This window comes from Rhyacophila brunnea, unplaced genomic scaffold (assembly GCF_057557595.1).
Source record: "Rhyacophila brunnea isolate RB1 unplaced genomic scaffold, BYU_Rbru_1.0 scaffold_6, whole genome shotgun sequence".
In the NCBI taxonomy this organism is placed as follows: domain Eukaryota; kingdom Metazoa; phylum Arthropoda; class Insecta; order Trichoptera; family Rhyacophilidae; genus Rhyacophila; species Rhyacophila brunnea.
In genome coordinates this window covers 14805564-14826204 of record NW_028233276.1, presented here as the reverse complement: position 1 = coordinate 14826204, position 20641 = coordinate 14805564, and the positions used below count along the sequence as shown (strand labels likewise).

The window sequence follows — 20641 nt, the reverse complement described above, 5'->3', positions numbered from 1 at the left end:
TTTAGTTATTGCGTGTCCGATATTTCGCTGGTATAATGATGTCATTGTGAGTATTAATTTCAAGCCCCGAGAAATTTAATAATATTTTTATTGCTTTGTTATGAGAGACGCTGATAATAATAATGATTTTGTGCTCCTTGAGCCCCTTATTACATAGGTGAAGGGTAATGCGCGGGTGGGAGGGGGCCTACTTCGTAGAGAGCGCACCGAGCGCCGCGTTGGTGGGCTTTATGCCTTAGGGTACAAGTCGGTTAAGAGGAATACAGCGGCAAACACATTTTGAAAATACTCGCTATACTGGATTATTTGTTAGTTTGGGTTAGTTTAGGTTAGGTTAGGTTAGCTTTGGTTAGGTTAACCTAACAAATAATTCAGTATATCGGCTATTTTCAAAATGTGTTTGCCGCTGTATTCCACATAACCGACTTGTACCGGATTTAGTTTTGATTATTAGTTTCGTATGATTATTAGAAAAATGTATAATTTATAACAATATATTAAGTAGGTAGGTAAGTACCTAAGTAGTAAAAAAATCAAAAAATGTTGTTAAAAAGGTCGATAAGATCTAGCAGGGTTTCCCAAACATATCCTGCTATGGAACACTTCGCAAATCCTGAAATTTTAACGGAACACTTTGTTTATTTTGTAGGGTATGGTAAATAATACATACCTAATAATTAATATTTTTTTTTTAAATGAGAAAAAGCAATATGTACTTAAGTACTTAATTATTTATTTAGTAATTATTTTCTAAACTCTAATCGCTAATAATAAACAAAAAAATAAAAATTGTCCCATCGGAGGTTTTAATAATTATTAATTGACATATGTACAGTAGTCTTACTAATTAAGGGAAAATTTGATAACACACAAAATAATATCTATTAGCGAATGTGGGTTATTCCCATAGTTATATTTGTGGTTTTACAATTTTAATTACATATAATTATACTGTTCTTTTGTCTCGTTAAGTGTCTACATATTCTTTGCTTTAATTGCTTTAATCAGATTACTTTTTCATAAAGTTAATGGTTGTCTCAATTAAACAATTTTAATAAATGTCCACAGATCGGGACTCATTTAGTTATGATTCTTGTGCTTAAACACAAAATGCCAATGGAAAATATTGTGACAATTTCTAAGTTTGCACGATCAAGAGAATGTCTGATTTTTCCGGTAGCAGATTATAATACTTACTGCGATAAAGGAATATAGTGGATATATTTGACAGCAGTACTCAGTTTTCTTGATTTGAATGCTTGTTTAAAAATGGATTTTTAAGAACGAAGGAATGAACCCAAAAACATTGTAAAATATACGACTGCAATTAATAGCTGTGAGCAGGAGCGCAACAAACATTTGAAAAAACTGAATTTTGTGAAATACAATAAGGACCTACGTACGTTGCCTACTGTCTATATGACATGCATTCAAGTTGTATACAAAGTGCTTCTGTGAGTCTGTGTCACATAGCATTAAGTATAAATAAAATGTTTCCGCAAAAAAAAATCTTCTACCACAAATGGCGCTAGAAAATGATTTGAGTCTTAACGGTACAACGTTAGAAGAAAAAGCAATTTGTCTCAAGAGTTGGTTTTATAGATAATAAAAAAACGTTCAATGCAAATCTAACTATAAATAATTGCTTGTGAAAGACATACAACCTTAATAATTATTGTGTGCAGCTGTGTGTTGGGTGGTTTAAAGTATTTAAAACATGAACATGGTGCATAGTACTTCATCTTCAATAATGTTTTTGAGGTTTAAGAGTCTGGCCTGGTCAGAGGGTGGGTAGAGAGAGAGACGCTGCTTTCTACCTTTTTAGTTTAGGCAATATTGCCATCTATCGATTTTAAGAGAAACTTGTTTCCCGATGGTATCATATGAAAAATATTCAAATTACAATCAAACTGGATACGTTTTGATCAATTTATCTTGATCTACAAGGCTGCTATTAGCGGCTATTGATGGTAGTTTATCATATTTATGTATTGAGGCATTATAATTGTTACAATAAATTAGTTGTAAGTGTTACAATAAGTGATATGTTTTAACAGCACCTCTTGGCTGTGTTAACTTTTAGAGCGAGATAGGCAGTTTTGACATTTTAGACAGCGAACTTATTGCAACAATTATAATACCTCACTACATAAATATGATAAACCACCCTTGATAGCCGCCAATAGCAGCCTTGCAGATGTATTTTTATGATGGTAACAGTAAGTAACAACTGGTTAAATTTATTTACATATAAATCATATTTATCATAATCTTGATTACATTTATATCCTTGACATTGAGAATGTTTATTATGTTATGGAATATTTCTATGATTATTATTATGCATTGGCCTGTATAGTAATATTTATATGAGTACTCAGTTTTAATGCTTTTACAAGGTGATTGCAATAATTGATGCAGAATTATTTAAGATTAAATTAACCCAATGAAGATGCTACATCTTCAAATTTATTCAACATTAATTATTATCTTTTATTAAGCCAATGATTAACTTTGCCGTGTCTCCATTATATGATAGAATATTTCTTAATTACTGCATAAGTGTTATAAGCTGCCATGTACAATTAACTATTTATTTATTACAAAAACGTGACATTACCTTTGAGTGTATTTAATTACATTTCATCTCTTTATGTAGTATCAATTAATAAACACTGCATATACGTGGAATATCTGTACATTAAATAATTTATTTATTTACATTACTGTACATTCCAGTGGGTCTATTCTATACACAAGACAGCTATCGACTGTAGTTTATCATATTTTTGTATTGACGTGGTTAATTCTTACAATAAGTTAACTGTCTAAACTGTCAAAAAGTGCTATGTTTTACAGATCGCACAACCAGAGTTGAGGCGACCGAATACTCACACAGACTCATTCAAAAAAGAAACAGCCTGTAAAAGAATACTGTATTCTTCAGAAATTCACCAATACACACAATCTTTCGTATCTGTGTCACACCAACTCTTGCTGAGAGACCTATAACAGCCCCTCTCTTGGCTGTGTTTACTTTTAGAGCGAGATAGACAATTTAAACGGCTAACTTATTGTAACAATTATAATACCTCAATACGTAAATACGATAAACTACCATCGATAGCCGCGTTGTATATAGAATAGACCCACTGTTACTGTAATTTCACCTTAGGTTACCGATCCCATTATACAGCAAATATTTCAGTTAAGCAATATGCATTTCGTCATCTTCATATTTCAGCTATACCTAAAATCATTAATATTACACCTAATTAAAATGGTATTATTTTCTAAATCGATAGTATTATCCAGTAAATACATATTACAATTGATGGAAATCAAATTTTATTTACTGGTCATAAATTATGAATGCACATTGCATATAGAGTGTCGCTTTCCATTACAAACAAAAGAGATAGATTAAAAAATATATGCACTAAAGAGGGAAATACTCAAGTGTGTGAAAGAGATAGGAAAATAAAACATGTGATCAAGATAGTATTATTACTTGTTGGCTGTAAGAATGTATAGAAATACTTTTATGATTATAATTAAGTTTTGATGTCTTTTTGATCATTTTATAGATAGAACAAAAAGCAAATAATGATGACGAAACCTTATTAAATTTATTTATGTTGCCAAAATAGGCATTTTCCTTTTACCTACTGTAATATTGTCAATCTCGTAACATCACCGGAACGGACTGAATTTATTAGCATCATAAAGGGAAGGTTAATAAAAGGATGTTGCTACATAATTGAATGTTTCGGTAAAATATTGTTATGCATATATAGATTAACATTAGTTAGTTTTACGTTGCATTGACATTCCATGCATCAGGCCATGAATTAACTACAAGTCAGTTTGCATTGTGGATTCATTATTGTATTGAACTTTTGTCAAAAACTGTAAGCGTATCACAATTTCAGATTCATTCATTCCTAAGAAGATGATAAATGGGTCTTCATAGCGTGGAGGTTGTTTTAACAGATTTTGTGTTTTTACGAGAAATGGATGTTAGCCACTTGCTCACCCTGTTATGTGCATACTTTGGATTCAAACACACATTGAAAAACAACATGTAAAATTTTGTCAGACCCGGGATTCAAACTCACGACATTATAAGTCTGATACATAACTGCTCAGCCATCTTGGGCGTTATTTATAGTTATATTTTTTATAATTCTAGAGAATGTTTTTTTCTGCAATATCTTTGACTGAATCAATTCAATTTGTAATCTGAGGACATTAAAAATAATTATTGATTGATAGTTGTGACCTTCATAGTTTACATCACGAAATATTGAGTTTCTAAAGTTGCATTTCTACTGGCTGATCAGAGCCAACCAGTTGAATTGGAAGAGACAAGATTCCATTCCTGATAAAACGTGATTCAGTACATAAGTACTGACCCCGTAGAAGCATGTGGTTTGCCGATGTTCTCAAAGATTGCTCACTGAACACTATTGAGTTTTATCTTGATTAATTGCATGTCGCAGATTGACTATCTTATGCTGGTTATCTTTGCCAGATGATATGAAATCAAATAGCATTCAGAACATATTTTTTTGCAAATAACAGACTTGATAAGTAGACTATTCACGTCTGACGAGTAAACAATATTTATGAGGATTTCAAACTGATCGGTTGCTGTACCAGCTGATAATATGTGACTGGAATGCATTACCATATGGAGGTTTTTTTTGAGATTTGAAAATTTAAACATATATTCTGTGAATAGTGTATTTAAAAAGGTTATCATCGTAAGTGGGCCAACAATCCAAGGCGAGGTCCTAGCCTTAACTTCTAACAACCCCTATTCTGGACCAGTATTCTCCAGGTGTCTGAGCGACGGCCACTCTAGCATCTTTGTTGCGAGTCGAATTTCGACCGTTTGGTCTGGTCTTCAGGATTCCCCTCGGCGGTTGAGCACTGTCTATTCTTGCTACACGGCCCACCCATCGGAGTCCATCAAGTTTAACGAATGTGGAAATATATTATTATTGGAAGAGAATGTAGAGCTCCAGGTAATGCCAAATATGCCGTTCTTATTTATATATTTAAAATAACGCATGTATTAATGCATTTAGCATATACCTATGATACACTCTCACATTAGCCTATTGCTATTGCCTACACTGTAACTTCAGAAAAGGCTGAAACATGTTACCTAATCTCAAAAATCGTCGGCTTAACAAAACATGCAACCAAGATCCTTGATAACCCGTCAATATATTCTAGTTAAGTATTAAATAAATGTTTAATTAATGAAACGTAAATTGTACTGCGCGATGGGTGAATGTAATTTAAATTCAGTAGAATCGTTTTTAATAGTAAAGTCTAAATTCTAAATACGCAATAATATTAAAATGGCAACACCATTGTAAAAATTATTGTTTTGGTCGCGTTACTGAATAAAGAGAACCCCATCGCGTTTCCGATATATATTTTTTTCTTGACTGGGTTTTGTGAACCCTGTCGAAGTCAGTTAGCGTCTAAGATTCAACCGCTAAACACTGACAGTCTGGAAGTTTATTAATGTGCTCGTAAAAAGAAAATATAATAAAAGTGAAGCTGCCCAAAAATTTGTATTGCCCGTGAATTACTTATTATTTCACCCGTGTCCCTTTATAACACTACAGTCCCGAGTCTACCGAAATAAAGTTTAATTGTTATACTTAATAAAATCTTTGACATCTGGGGTCGCCGACTGAGCTAAACCACGAAAGACCCTGAGGATATGTCACCTACCTCACATATGCAAACAAATAGCAGCGGTGGAGTGGTGAGGTGAGGGTAGAAGGCGTGCACACCAAAATCGACTGACTAACGCATAAGCTGACATATTTCCATCTGAGTGTCTGTTAGGTGAGAAATAATCTTATAAAAAAAACAACTTATGAGGACTATTTTTCGATGTACCTATATGGTATCTTATTTCATAAGATTGTCACTAAAACAAACCAAAACATTTGATTTTATGATTGGCGAATTCATTTTTATTTTCAAAATAATCTGTGTTTGCTGAAAGATAAAATTGTTTTGATTAAACACTGTGATATAAGATTAATTATCTCTGACATTAATCTATTTTACATAAAATTATTTGTAACCTGTTCTTTTGACATTGTCTCATTGTGAAAATCATCTATTATTTTTTTATTACCTGTTTTAAATGTCTTCATGACAATTAAGATGATTGTAAGATATAATTTTTAGACAAGTATTGTTATGTACCTACTTATTATTACATAATATAGGCATGTCTTTTGACATTATTTGGCTTCATATTTTAAAATTTCCAAGGTTGTTTGCTAAATAACTTGATTCACTATCTGTTTTGTATATCTTTTGAATAGTAGTTTGTAATAATTAATAACTCATTAGCATAAAAATTTGGGTTTACTACTGAAGGTATTTATTACATACAATTTAATTAGGTATTGTAAGAGTAAAATTTTCTTGAACAGTCTTTATTTAATAGTGTATCAAGTGACTTGGTAAAAGGGTATAAATTAAAATAATATCAAATATAGAATTTTTATATGTGCTGAATACATTTTAGGGATTGTGTACAATTTGGCAGGTTTATTAAATTTGTACTTCTGTAGACTGGTATATTGAGATTTAAGATTTGCTCTGTTGATAGTTTTGAATATTTCTATCGAAAGTTTGAAAATACCAAGTATTACAAGTGGATTTGAAATGATTATTGACAAAAAAAAATCTGCAGAACAGTATTGAGATTGATAGACAAGACGATTTTTAACATGTATATCATGCATTTTTTCATGATTATTCAAAATCTGTTGACCTAATAATATAAACATTTATGAAACATTCAAATTAAAAATAACCCAAGTATTGTAGTTTTTTAAGCGCCTGTACACATGCATGGATTTACTGGCACTAATAGTGTGTAAATTAAAAAAATCGTTATAATAACTGTTTATACCATGGTTTCCCAAACTATGGGTCGCGACCCACCACTGGGTCGCGAGCGAATATTGAGTGGGCCCTCGCCACTGTATACATGAATTAAAAAAAATAGGAAGTGATAAATTTCATATTTCATTCAGCTATTTATAATTCCTAAAAATTGAAATAAACTTAAGTTACGGAAAATATTGTGATAAAAAAATAATAATTTGATTAGCCAATGCACTACAGATGGCAGCACAGTTACGGATTTCAAGACGACTTACCAACTAGTATGTCAACAAAAGCAAGTGAAGAACTCATTGATCTATCAGAAGATACGTCACTGAAAAATAGTTTCAATCGTAAACAGTTAACGAAATTCTGGCTCTCAGTTGCTCCTCTTTACTACCTCATATCTATGTGAGGTCGGATTTTCGGCTATGGTTAACATTAAAACTAAATATCGAAATAAATTGGATATATCAAACTCACTGCGATTAAAAGTAACTAAAGTTGAAGTTGATGCTAAAACTGTAATGAAGAAAAATAAGAAACAAATACATCCTTCCCATTGAAATAACTTTGTAAAAATCTTTGCAGGTGTAGGTATTTAAGTATTTTTTTTTAAATTTAAGTTGTGTTTCTTATTTCAACAGTCTTTCATTCATATTGGTAACACTTATTTATTATTATTATTTCAATTAGAACAATTAAGTAGTTCCACGACTCGTCACTAGGGAATCTGAGCATTACCATTATTTATGCCCTCTTTTCTCTAAGACAGCTAAGAGGTGGGTCCCAAGATTGGAAATTTTTGTTAGATGGGTCGGAGCCCAGTCAAATTTGGGAACCACTGGTTTATACACAAAAATGCTGACTGTCTCGTCAATCTCATTGTTCAAGCGTAAGCTACACAAGTTGATGTAATTGTATGTTTGAATATGTATATATTGCTATTTGATAGGTTGTGAAAATTGGGAAATGTCAAAATTCTCTGCGCAATGTAGTTTGTATTTTTTCCGGCAGGTTCGCCACTATCATTCTACTGCGCAGGCGCAGATATCATACAAGTTTTCAATATCGCGTGAAAAATCAGAAGCTGCTAAACTTTTTTGATCCATCCACGATAATATGTGTTTACGCATGAATTTTCTTGTATTGGCTGCGATAATACATACTGTCGCAGTAAATCTATGCACATATAAATGGGCTATGTCTGATATACCGTGAATCTGATTATATTTTCTATTTTACAGACTCGTACGTACGTACAAACTCGTAATCAAGGTATGCAAATTTTTCCATTGTATAGACATGACGTGTTACGAGGTTTTTGTGGATTGATTTTTGGAAATGATTAGACGTGTTAAGGGTGCTAGAACCATACACAGTCGTAGATATTAATATTAACAAGTCGTAATAATACTAGAGGATTCTATAATTAATATCTCATTATTTTCCAAATTAGGATTAACGAGTTTTGCAAGATTGTCCAATAATATCTTTGAGTTGGGTGAATGTATAAAGCAATCAATGATTACCAACTGTACGACGTGGATATTTATATATATTTTTATTTATAACACATATGGGTGTGCAAGGTAATTCAAATCATAATTTTGTCTCAATTATTTCTAACTACGGATAACTTCTCATGCCACGATCGTCTGCTTAAATGACGTTGCATATCAGGACTACAAAATGCTACTCGATATATAAATGATTTTGAAACTATTTGATAGTTGATTGTGAGATTCGTGTAAACTGAAGGAATGCAAATAACTATGTTGTTCGGTTAATTTGTTTCAGTATCTGCCGATGTGCTGTAACGACTCGGACATGAGGGAAGCCGCAGCCAAGATTTGCAGGGATTTCTTGCACGGAGCATGGAAGACTGTTTCGCCACATGACCTCGATTTCAGGAGAATCAGGTATAAATTATACCAACACATTTTTCCACATTTTCTATAAGATAATGAATGAGTATTATTCCTTATCAAACATGATTTACAGATTATTTAAATGTCTCTCTGAACTATCTAAAAGTCACCATATTATCACACACTGAAGTGGTTAAAAAGTAAGCTATAAGGTTCTTTTGATTGTAGTTGATGAAGTTTAGCCATATTATTTAGACAAATTATTGTAAATCCAAAACAACTTTATTTTCAAGTGACTGTAAAAACCCTTTTTGTTTTAAATGAAAATTCGAAATTTAAAAATGATTAAAAAAAAGTTATTAAACAAAATAATGATGATTTCTAGTATTTTGTAATTAAACTTATTAACTATACATGATTAGAAACATCATTGAATTCATCTGCACTATACCGAATCAAGCTCACATTAACTGATAACTATCTGTCGAAGGCGTTTCGTGAATATTAGTGACCATCTTTTGTGATTTTCAATCAAGGTAATTTTATACCTGATATTATTTTCTTTTTTCAATGAATAATTCACAAGAATTTAAGATTGTAGCATTCTTTTTTAAGCATACATAATTTGAAAACACTTCTCAGAAATATATTATGACCTCTAGATTAAATCTTTCTTGAAAAAAATATGACATCAAGCAGGATTCGAACCTTATTTCAATTTTGAATTTTCAATTTCAATTTCAATTTATTTATTTTTACATATTGTGGACATTACAAATTATAAGTTTAAGACGTTCACAACATGACATAAAAAAAAAAAAGAGATAGATAATAATATTTTATTAAACAAATATGTACATACAAAAATATTAATTATATAGGTACATGGAAATACACCGGATGAGTTAAGCAGACCCTATTTTAAAAATTTATAAAATAACGTCCACCTATACTCATCCTCACGTAGGTGGAATATATCAACACCCGAAGCAATTTCGTTGAACATAGTTATCGCCCTCCCAATTGGCATTACCAGTGGCAGGTTGGTTCTGCACCTTGGGAGAATAAACAACTGATGTTCTCTATTTCTAAGATAGTTATCAGGGACACACAGGTCAACACTGCCCAGAATGGCAGAGTTCTCATTTATACCTCGTATAAGTCGAAAAAAATACATAGCTAAATAAAGATTTCTTCTAAATTGCAAACTGCAGTATGTAAGCATGCCTAAGAGAAAGTCAGTTGGATAAAGCCACGGATAGTATCCGTACAACCTCAAATAAAGGAGTCTCAAGAATTTCTTCTGAACCCTCTCCACCATAAGGCCATACTTCAACTGATGCGGTGCCCAAACAATAGACCCACTCTCAAGTCTGCTTCGAACTAAAGAATTAAATAAAAGTTTTAATACCGTAACATCCGAAAAGACCCGGGAAGTACGCATGACGAAGCCCAACATTTTAAGCACCTTGTTACAAATGGTAACTATATGGCTAATAAATGTCAGTTTACTCTCAAACGTAATGCCAAGATCCCTTACAGATGATATTCGTGACAGAACTCTGCCATGCATCGAGTATTGGAAAAACAACACTTTTGAGGCTCTGGTAAACGACAAAAGATTGCATTTATCAATATTGAATTCTAGTTTGTTACGCCTTCCCCAATCTAATATATTATCTATATCAAGTTGGAGCTGACGACAATCGTCCAAGGTGACAACTTCCAAAAAGAGTTTCAAGTCATCAGCGAACAACAAAAACATAGCATTTTTTATTACCAATGCTATGTCATTTATAAAAATCGTGAACAGCAACGGCCCTAAGTTTGAGCCCTGAGGGACACCAGAAAATGTGTTAAAGGTTATGTTGACCACTAAGATATACTTGTCCTATCTAATTGCGACGAAGTAAACTAATGGTTTTTACAATACACTCTGAAGTTACTTATTGGCAATCGGCTTTTGAATTTTAAATCAAAGTATTATAATTACCCAATTACTAACTGGTTTCAGGATAACTCCAAATTTATAAGTTACGCAATTTAGAAAGTGCTTCAGAGAGTATTATAAAAACCATTTGCTAATTATATAACAATAATAACATAGTCACAAGTTGTCTCGCATTGCAATGCGAACATTCATAAATTAACATAATAAATTAACTGAAATAAATCGAATATCAAATGTGTCCTCACGTGTTTCACTGGATCACCCACCAACTCCAATCCCACAATGGTGACAACCGATTTAACTCTAACATAATGTCATATTTCCATCTTTACAGCGGTGGTTTATCAAATTTCCTATACTACGTTTCCCTTCCGGAGAAAAAGACAGGATCCGACATAGAAAATGGCAGCCCAGAGCACAAACCGGAAGAAGGAGAGAAGAAAGCTACTCTTGCAAGTCTACTGAGGGATCCTCTCACCAGACAGACGTCATTTAACCTAGAAGAACCAAAAAAGGTGTGTTTCAAACAGTAAATATGTGATATTTCAATACAGGTCAGCATTAACATTAAACAATTCTAGTAAAGACTTATTATAAAGTTACATTTTTTGCGGATCGATGAGGTGATAAACGCAGCAGTGTAGATAGATGTAGATGTTCGCGGTGAGCTCGTGCTCAGACCGAGCTGCGATCTGGTAGTAACGACTACCGATCTACTGTTAAGCAGGTGACTGTATCGAATGACGGACTCGAGATAAGTAGTAATGACTTATGGATTATCCTCACTATTTATACAATACATTACAAGAGTCATTGTTACAATTAAATAAATCATAATAAACACTGTTGATCAAGGTTATGATTGAGAAAATTGCTGACAATCGTTTCCGCCATTTTTATTTGTTTTGAAAACAAAACATATCAAAGTGTGTCACACTTATGAGTGATACTGAGTGGCATGATTACTACAATTTTGTTAAAGAAATTGGTGAAAACTCGTTTTTATCTTGTTATTTAAATAGGCCTACTATATACATCAATACCTTTGTGTTTGCCTCTTGGCCTGCCAAGCTTAAAACAATTACTATTTGACGTTTGGCAAAAATGTTTGCCGACCCTTAGCTATATAGCAGGGGGGGGCAAACTTTTTGGATGGAGGGCCAAATTCAAGAGTTCAAAATGAGCGGCGGGCCGCAAGTAAAATACCATTTTTAGATATACACTATTTATTATCACGAAAAATATACATTACAAAAAAATTAATAATAAAAATGAAACTGAAACATTTTTTAACATTTTTTTAAATTCAGGTAATAATTTTGTAGTTCATATTCTCAAAACTGCTTGTAAATGGGCATCGGAGATATTTGATCGAAAAGAATTTTTATTGAGGTTCATGATCGAAAATATTTGTTCACATACATAGGTTGATCCAAAAATAACGAACATTTTTCTTTCATAATCTTTAAGTTGGTCGAATTTGTCTGAATTAAGGGCATTGTAAAATTTGGAGATTTCTTCACGACGAAGCAATTCTCTTAAATCAGTGTCACACTGCAGATCAATAATCTCAAGTTGTAGCTCTGTTGGTCCACTATCAATATCTATTGAAAATGGATCGCGTACTATTGCTAAGCTTGTCTCAATTTTTCGGAAGTGACCAAATCTTTGTAAAAAATCGTCATTCTTTAATAATTTTACAATATTCTTCAAATTTATATTCTGGTATATTCAGCAACTACAAAGTTGGAAAGTGGTCCACGTTGTTATTCGATATTTGTTGAAGGAATAATTTGAGTTTTAATTGAAATCTGAAACTTTTTACCATATCATGGGCATATATTTTTTCCTTGCAACGCGGAGTTAAAAGTATTTAAATGTGTCACGATGTTCAACGTAGAAAATAGTGATTACATAGTGTGAGACGAGACGCAATGAAGACGTACTGAGATAATACATTTACGAAACAACAAATTCTTCAAATTTTAATCTAATGTCAATATTTTTTTAAAAATTATAAAAAGTTATTCGTAATCAGAAGTACAATTAATGATGGCGGGCCGCAAAAAAATACCCGGCGGGCCACATGCGGCCCGCGGGCCGCAGTTTGCCCACCCCTGCTATATAGCATACGCAATATTTTCATTAGGCTTCTATAATACCCGTCAGTACTTTAAACCGCCACTTTATATATCTATTTAAATTGCACGGAAGAGATGATGTCGCCTTCTCCGAATGTTGCAGTAGAAAATACTTGTGTGATTGTTCATGCAAGCAATTAACAATGACTAGAGCATGAGCAATAGGATAGATCAGAGCCAGTCATTTTTACGTTAAATTTCCTGTTGTAAACATATATACACAGCAAATACTAACGGTAGGATGTCGATATTCTATAAAGAATGTGAAGATTCTTTACCTTGATTCAGAAAGTAAATGTTTTCCCACATATTATAACAATCATTCTAAATTACTGAATGATAACATCATAGTCTTATCTTTATTGTAACAGAATGTGTTTTTAAATAATCTTTGAATATAAAATTATTGTGTTGTGTGGTCCCTTCAATGTTTCAAGCTAAGTTGGTTTTATTATATGAAGATAAATTAATTGCCTTATAGATAAGGCATTAATGAGTTTAGATGATAAACTTGAACAAACAATCAGACAGACATTCCTAAATCTTAATCATTGTTACAATGTATTATAACTTGTAACCTATAATATTCTACATGATGAATAGTTGTTTCGATTATTATGATTGTTGCTTTTAAGATTAGCAACAGTTTCTCAGTATGATAATTAATCTCCTATGATAAAATAATTTAACCATGTTTTTACTGACAATGTCGAAGAAAAAAAGTGACTTGGTGAGAATTAGAGGAGTATAAAATAACATAATATAAATTAAAATTTGTTAAAAGGAGTTCTGACATCATAATATTATATGTACGCTTAAAATAAGATTCAATTGCTTTGTATGATAAGTTATAAGCATTAATAGATTAAATACATAACAGATGAAGACAGCCACCGCCATCTTTAGATTAATAAAGCTTGAGCATAACTTTTTGCACAAGCAACGACAGACTAGTCCTTCACACAAAAACCGGTGGTAATATCGATTTCCAAAAAATATGTAGCATTGATCTATGCATTACGTTTGTAGAAAGTGTGTTAATGCTAGTGTATTATTTATCATGTAACTTATTTATTCAAATCAAACCATTCTCTGTGTGAACACGACAGACGCGTCAGTATGAGCACTCTATAGAACAACAACAACTAGGACCAGTCGTTGTGAATGTATCGGCTTTCTACTTGAGTCGGCAATGAGAGAGCTCATCTGAGGCAAGAAATAATATGTAGGTGCCTTGGTTTTTTCCCGCCACTGCCTACATTATTTGAAAATGGATACGCCCATTTCATAATATTAGGCAATCACTGCTTTGTTTACATTTTGACTTGCTCACGTGATAAATATCATATCATTCAGTGGGAATATATTATCATCATTTATGGCACTACAATCCTTGGCGGGTCTTGGCCTCCTTCAAAAACTTCCTTTGTCCTGGACGATCCAGTGCCGATACTCTCCAAGTGCTTTGACTGAGCATTCTTAAATGTCTTGTAGCGCGGCCGGTCCAGTCATCTCAATTTCGGCCATCCAGGTCTTCTCTTGCCCTCGGGGGTTGCGTGCATTGCCCACCTTGCTGCTGGTATATCCTCCGGCTTTCTATGCACGTGGCTGATCCAGCGCAGTCTATATATCCAATCAAATTTATAATTAGTATTGTTTGTGTCGTACTTCCACGAGGTAATCTCATTGACTTTTTTACCTTCATGACACAAAATGGCATTTTTTTATAATTTCACAGAATTTATATTGGATCTTCGACATGTTGCTTTTTGACCGACTGAGGTAACTGACAGCAAGTCCTAAAAGAAACACACAAACTGGCTAAATAAATAATCCCTTGATTAAATTTGGCTGTGCTCACTAGAATAGACAATCACATCCTCAGAAGTGATTGTCTATTCATAGATAAGAAGATTTTATTAATACTTCATTTTTTTTAGGTGTTGGTTCGTATTTATGGGCAGACACAGAGCGAACGCGGTGTGGACAATATTATAATGGACTCCGTCATCTTTACTCTGCTTTCTGAGAGACGCTTGGGACCTAAACTGCATGGAGTATTTTCTGGTGGACGTATCGAGGAATTTATTCCAGTGAGTTATCATATATTGTTACTTATTGTTAAAATGTGATATTGTACATAGATAATTAACCGCCGTGGACCTGAATGCAGTTGAAAAACTGGTTTATAATGATTATTCTATAATTTTTTACCATTTTTTCATTCACTTTAGTTTAGGAATGATTAAATAGTCAAACAATTAATATAATTGATTTTATTGGTTGTAAACTAGAATTATTCAAAATTCTAAAGTAGAAACAGTGTGGTCAATAGCTGATTATTGTTTTGTAATGCCATAGTTATCTATGTTGTTTTTCGATCCAGAGTATGGACATAATATCGTCGGTCCCTATTAAAAAAGTCGGATCTGCAAAATGCTATTTTTCAGTACGAGCAATCAAAGATGTTTCATCAAATATCCTTTGTGACCTATTGCTTGCCATAATGAATAAAAATACGGGTTATAGAAACTTTTCTAAACGTTTATAAAAACATCCGTCTGTCCGGTGAACATAGCAGCAACTTCAGATCTGACGCATCTTGCTCACCCACGCCCAGCCAACAATGTCGGTTGGTAAGAACCGACATTGTTATTCGGACACTCTCGGTAGATCCGTCATTTTTAACTTGAATATCTCGAAATTTTTCAAACAAACAAAAAAAACTGTGATTGTGGTATAAATGTTTAAAGTGTTTAAATAACTTTTACGTAATAATCCGAAAATGACAAAATTTCAGATCCAACTTTTTTAATAGGGACCGACGATTTATTAAGCAATTTGTACAATGATTTTTCTTCAAAAAAACTGTTTAGTTGGTGGCCAGTGCAGATATTCTCAACAGTTAGCACTTTAGCACGTTTCCTTCATTTTCAGTTTCATTGCTCCAAATTATAAAGCATTCCATACACAAGTCAGTTATTGACGGCCATCGGTGGTTATCTACAATAATTGGTAAATTCGTAACACGGCAAAAATTTAGGTTGGTAGACATGTTGGTAGTCTAATTCGGGTATGTTCATGCTGGCGAATACACCTGAACCCAAGAATTTTGTATTGAAACGTCAAACATATCAACATAACCTACAATTTTATTAGTCATGTCATTACGATTGAAACACAAATGTAATTACAGTAATACAAATATTATGTGACTACTAGCTACTACTAGCCACTCGATATTTGACAGCTTGCGGGGAACTATAAATTAAGGCGGCTTCCGTGACGTAATTGTATTTCAAAACAGTCAGATCTTGCATCTCAATTCTCAATATGTAAATTTGACGTACTCTATTTCGCTCTAAAAGTTAACATAGCCAAGAGAGGGGCTGTTAATAGATAGCACTTTTTGACTGTTCGGATGGTTAACTTATTGTAATAATTAACTGCCTGAATACATAAAGTGATAAAATAAATGTGATATATTTATCACATCTCTTTTTGGACGTTAAGTGATATGTTAGCATAGCCTCACTGGATCTATATTAGGTTATAGAGCCAATAAAAATAGTCCCTACAATTATGAATGTGTTGCTTGGGCAACTGTAAATGAAACTGTACTGATGCTGAATTGATGACATGTTGAATGCCAATGACGCTGCCGAGTTGAGGGCAGACGCATCTCTTGAATGGACACGGCAGAAAAAGAAATATTTAAAAACATTGTATTTAATTTTTCGTTTTCTTTAAAACTGTTGTTGTAAACCTTTTATATCAGGCACGCCAGCTGTGTACACGTGAGCTGTCGGAGCCAGCGATGAGCATGAAGATTGCGGAGAAGATGGCTCTCATCCACCTGATGGACGTGCCTCTCTGCAAGGAGCCCCAGTGGCTTTGGAAGAAGATGGGAAGATGGCTGACTACAGCCTTGACAAATCTGGAAAATCACAATTCTGAAGTGAGCATTCTTTCAAATATTATCTCTGTACATATTACTTATTCATTTATCTTTTCCTCTCTCTGTACAATATTTTTTTGCTAGTAAGAATATTTATTAAGTCAGATTAGATTGACTGTAAAATGCTTGAAAAATCAGACAAAATTCCGGGTACATGACGTGTTGAGTGACGACACGGATAAAAATAAGAGGTGGCCCCATTTTAATAAAACCTTCTTCTATAGAGATGGAGTCTGAATATGGATATGAAGGTAATGCTGAAAAAAGGTTACTAATACTAATCATTAAATGAACTACAAGTCATTTCATATTGCAGATTCATTTTTAGCAGGCTTCACGCTTATTGCCTGCGTTTCTACAAGCTTTTCAACACTATTAATACATTGCCAGATTATCAAGATAAACTGGACGATGAACGAATATTATTTAGATGAACAAAAACCGTACATAGGTAAACAATACAAAGCTTTTTTTTCTCAGGGCTGCCCTGAGATAAAAACGCCTTGCATTAGCATTACATGTTTTTAATATTTGTAATATTCAGATGAACAATCACAAAAAATGTAAACAATAGGTACGTCATACGTACATTGTATGTAATAAAACTTCAAAACACTCACGTCTTTTTTAAAGAGCCAACATACAGTATGTTATTTTTTGTATACGGTTGTGGAATAATGTCCAAGTGTTGTTAATTGACTAGTTATACTACGAGCTCTTTGAAACTGACATACTGCAGTATAATCTCTTCAATTGAATCTTATGCACACGTAGAAGGGTGTGTGTATGTTTTTTTATACTTTCGAGTAATTCGCAAAAAAAGCATTTCCTTGTTTTTTTTATAGTGTATGGAATGTAGACGATTAAACCATCTTGTTTTTTTATAAGAGGTATTTGATTTTGCCAATATGCTGAAAATAAATAGATTAACAGATATAGTATAATATTATTTTTTGCACTAAATATACATTTTGTCACATCGTCGCTGTAAAAACAAATTTCATAATCCTATATTTAAATACATGGAGATATTTAAATTGTTACTTTTACAGCATATGAATGATGTATTCATTACCATTACAAAGTAATTTAAAGAAAGGGATGGTTCTCGTCCAATTAGATACAAAAAAACATTCTGTATTAAGAGGTTGATTTCTACAAAAACGGATATTCGGGAAACCAATCCTATAGCGACGACATGTGTATAGTATATGCCCCAGTGGCGAAGGGTGTAGGTAGGCTGTTAAGATCCAACATAAATAGAAAATAAACTTTGTCAGTCATTCGTATTGGTTTTTATTGAACTAAGACTACAATTATTTACAGATCAATCAATGCGCTTGAACTGCAGTTGTGTGTGTTTCTTTGCCCTAATGTAGGCTTGTGAAATTTTAAGTCTCAAATTATATGAATATTTTTGTTAATTATACTTTTACATTTTTTGTTTTTTTAGGATGTTCACGAGCAAGAGATAGTGAACAGACTTCGTTCGTACAATTTGGAGAAGGAAGTATCGTGGCTTAGGAATTATCTGTCCACTATCGACTCGCCTGTCGTCTTCTGTCATAACGACTTGCAGGAAGGTAAATCAAACTAATTCAATCTCATCTCTAATCATAATGTTCGTATTAGACACTCATACCTTAGTATACCGTCACTCATTCTAGTGTTTTTCACAAAAGCTTTTTTAATTATCTGGCATAATTTTAATATTCAATACTGGAGACTGGGGAGATGCTCTGACATTCTTCGAGGCCAAGTGAGACATCTGGTTCTTTTTTGCAGAGACGCCAAAAAGTGTTATTGTTCCTATAATCTTCAAACGATTATCTATTGTTTGAAAATTACTAATATACCGTCATTGGTTACTAGTTATTTCTGCTATTTCTCCATTAATATGATATACAATGTCATCGTAATGGAAATTATTAATTGTAATCTTCAAGTATTAATGTGTGACAATATTGACTGCTATCATTTTGTTGAATAGGCAATATCCTGCTGCGTGAAGACCTCTCTCATCATGTTGGCGATGAGACCAATGATGATGTGAATGTTGACTATTCTGCGATTGACCATGACAGCTCTTCGGATTCATTCCTGACAGCTAGGCCCAACCAAAACGGCACAAATGGATCTGCACCAAATACACCACAAAAAACTGATGTGCCTGGTGTCACTTCCGGAGAAATATTCAGGTATATTTAAATATACTTTAAGAATGTGTACACACAGTGAGGCCTAGTAGATATGAACATACCTAATTACATCTGCCTGCAAACAAAAATTTTATAAAAACAGTTTACAAATATATTTTGTACAGGAAAATTTTGACTGACATGTGGAATGTTGTTTGGATCAAAGCCTGTAAATTTATATGATTTGAACTATCCAAACTTTGCTTAATTTAATAAACAATAGTTGCCGGTGTGGACATGTGTTGAGTAGTTTCAAATAAATATTTGTGCACACGAATTTGTTTAGCGGCAAGAGTTTATAAATTATTATATGATTATACATAATTTAGAAACCTCAGAAACGTACCTATTATAAACAGGTCACATTAGCGTGTTTCGATAGTTTTAAGAGAAAACTAGACACTCGATAGGGTGCTGTGTGAGAGAAAGCGATGCATTATCTTGTTGATGCGAATACAGTCCACAATCGTAACTGTAACAATATGTAGTCACATTTTTCCTGCCAGAAAAAGTCACTTCTATTCATGTTCAAGGTTAATATTAAATTAATGTTCCACAATAGAAAAAAAGTATTGGTACGGGGCAGGACACAAATCCACTCATTGGATTATGGTCAATGTGCTTTACTAATTAAGCTATCTGTGCCCTATCCAATTACAATGAAATGCAACTGAAGTGTTGTCAAATTTTCTTTATTGATGATCTGTTTTGTGACCTACACAGCAAAGTGTCAGGATCTCATGAACACATTTTTTTAAAAATATTTATAACAGTTATGTTTCTGAAGTGTGCTAAATTATGTGTTTAACAAATTTAATGCTATATATGTATATGAATAAATCTTGTAATTTATTCATCGTATAAAAAAAGTGGTTTTATTAAAGATTGTATAATTTGTTTACGTGAAGGTGTATGTGGGTCCTGTACGAATTTTTGATTTTACTCCACGGAACCCATTTGGGAAACGCTGACTGATAAAATTATTGTTGTATTTTCTAGATCAATCGTGTCCCCAGAATCGGTGGAAGACAGCCGTGGAATTTCGCAAACGGAAATCATATCAAACGGGAGATCATCCCGCAATCTTACCACCAACATCTCTCCAGATCTCAACCGAATGGCCCTCGACCACACTGAAGACAACACCTGTGACACAACAGACTCGGATGGCTCCCTCATCAACGGTGAACCGCGACTGGTCATCATCGATTATGAATACTGCGCATACAACCACCGAGGATTCGATTTGGCCAATCACTTTGTGGAGTGGGCGTACGACTACACCAATCCGGACTTCCCCTATTACTTCGAACAGTTCAACTGCTATCCTTCGCTCGAACAAAAGGTGAATATCGTCTTTCCGTTTTCCATGGTATCTCAATCCATTTGAATATCTATTTTTTTATAGCTAAGATGGGCTTATGTCCTTTTATGTTTTCAAATCGTGTGGATTGTGCAATGTGTACGGTGTCAGAATAGCTTAAGTGCTTTTCGATTCCACGATATAGCAGTCTTATTTTTCAGCATCTAATAATTCCTGAGCATGTATTTTTTTATAGTTACTGATTGCATAATAATTGAATAATAAG

General features: G+C 33.2%; 1 protein-coding gene across 3 annotated transcripts in view; it reads left to right on the top strand.

Moving 5' to 3' along the window:
• The window catches only part of LOC147065258 (choline/ethanolamine kinase), a 55820-nt gene that overhangs the window by 29924 nt on the left and 5255 nt on the right, over positions 1–20641 (top strand). For all 3 annotated transcript variants that reach the window (XM_085956372.1, XM_085956371.1, XM_085956373.1), the window contains exons 2-8: positions 8734–8855; positions 11090–11270; positions 14837–14989; positions 16675–16854; positions 18308–18437; positions 18845–19052; positions 20052–20397. In XM_085956372.1, the coding sequence (XP_085812498.1) occupies positions 8734–8855; positions 11090–11270; positions 14837–14989; positions 16675–16854; positions 18308–18437; positions 18845–19052; positions 20052–20397 (1320 nt within the window). The remainder of the gene's footprint in view (positions 1–8733; positions 8856–11089; positions 11271–14836; positions 14990–16674; positions 16855–18307; positions 18438–18844; positions 19053–20051; positions 20398–20641) is intronic.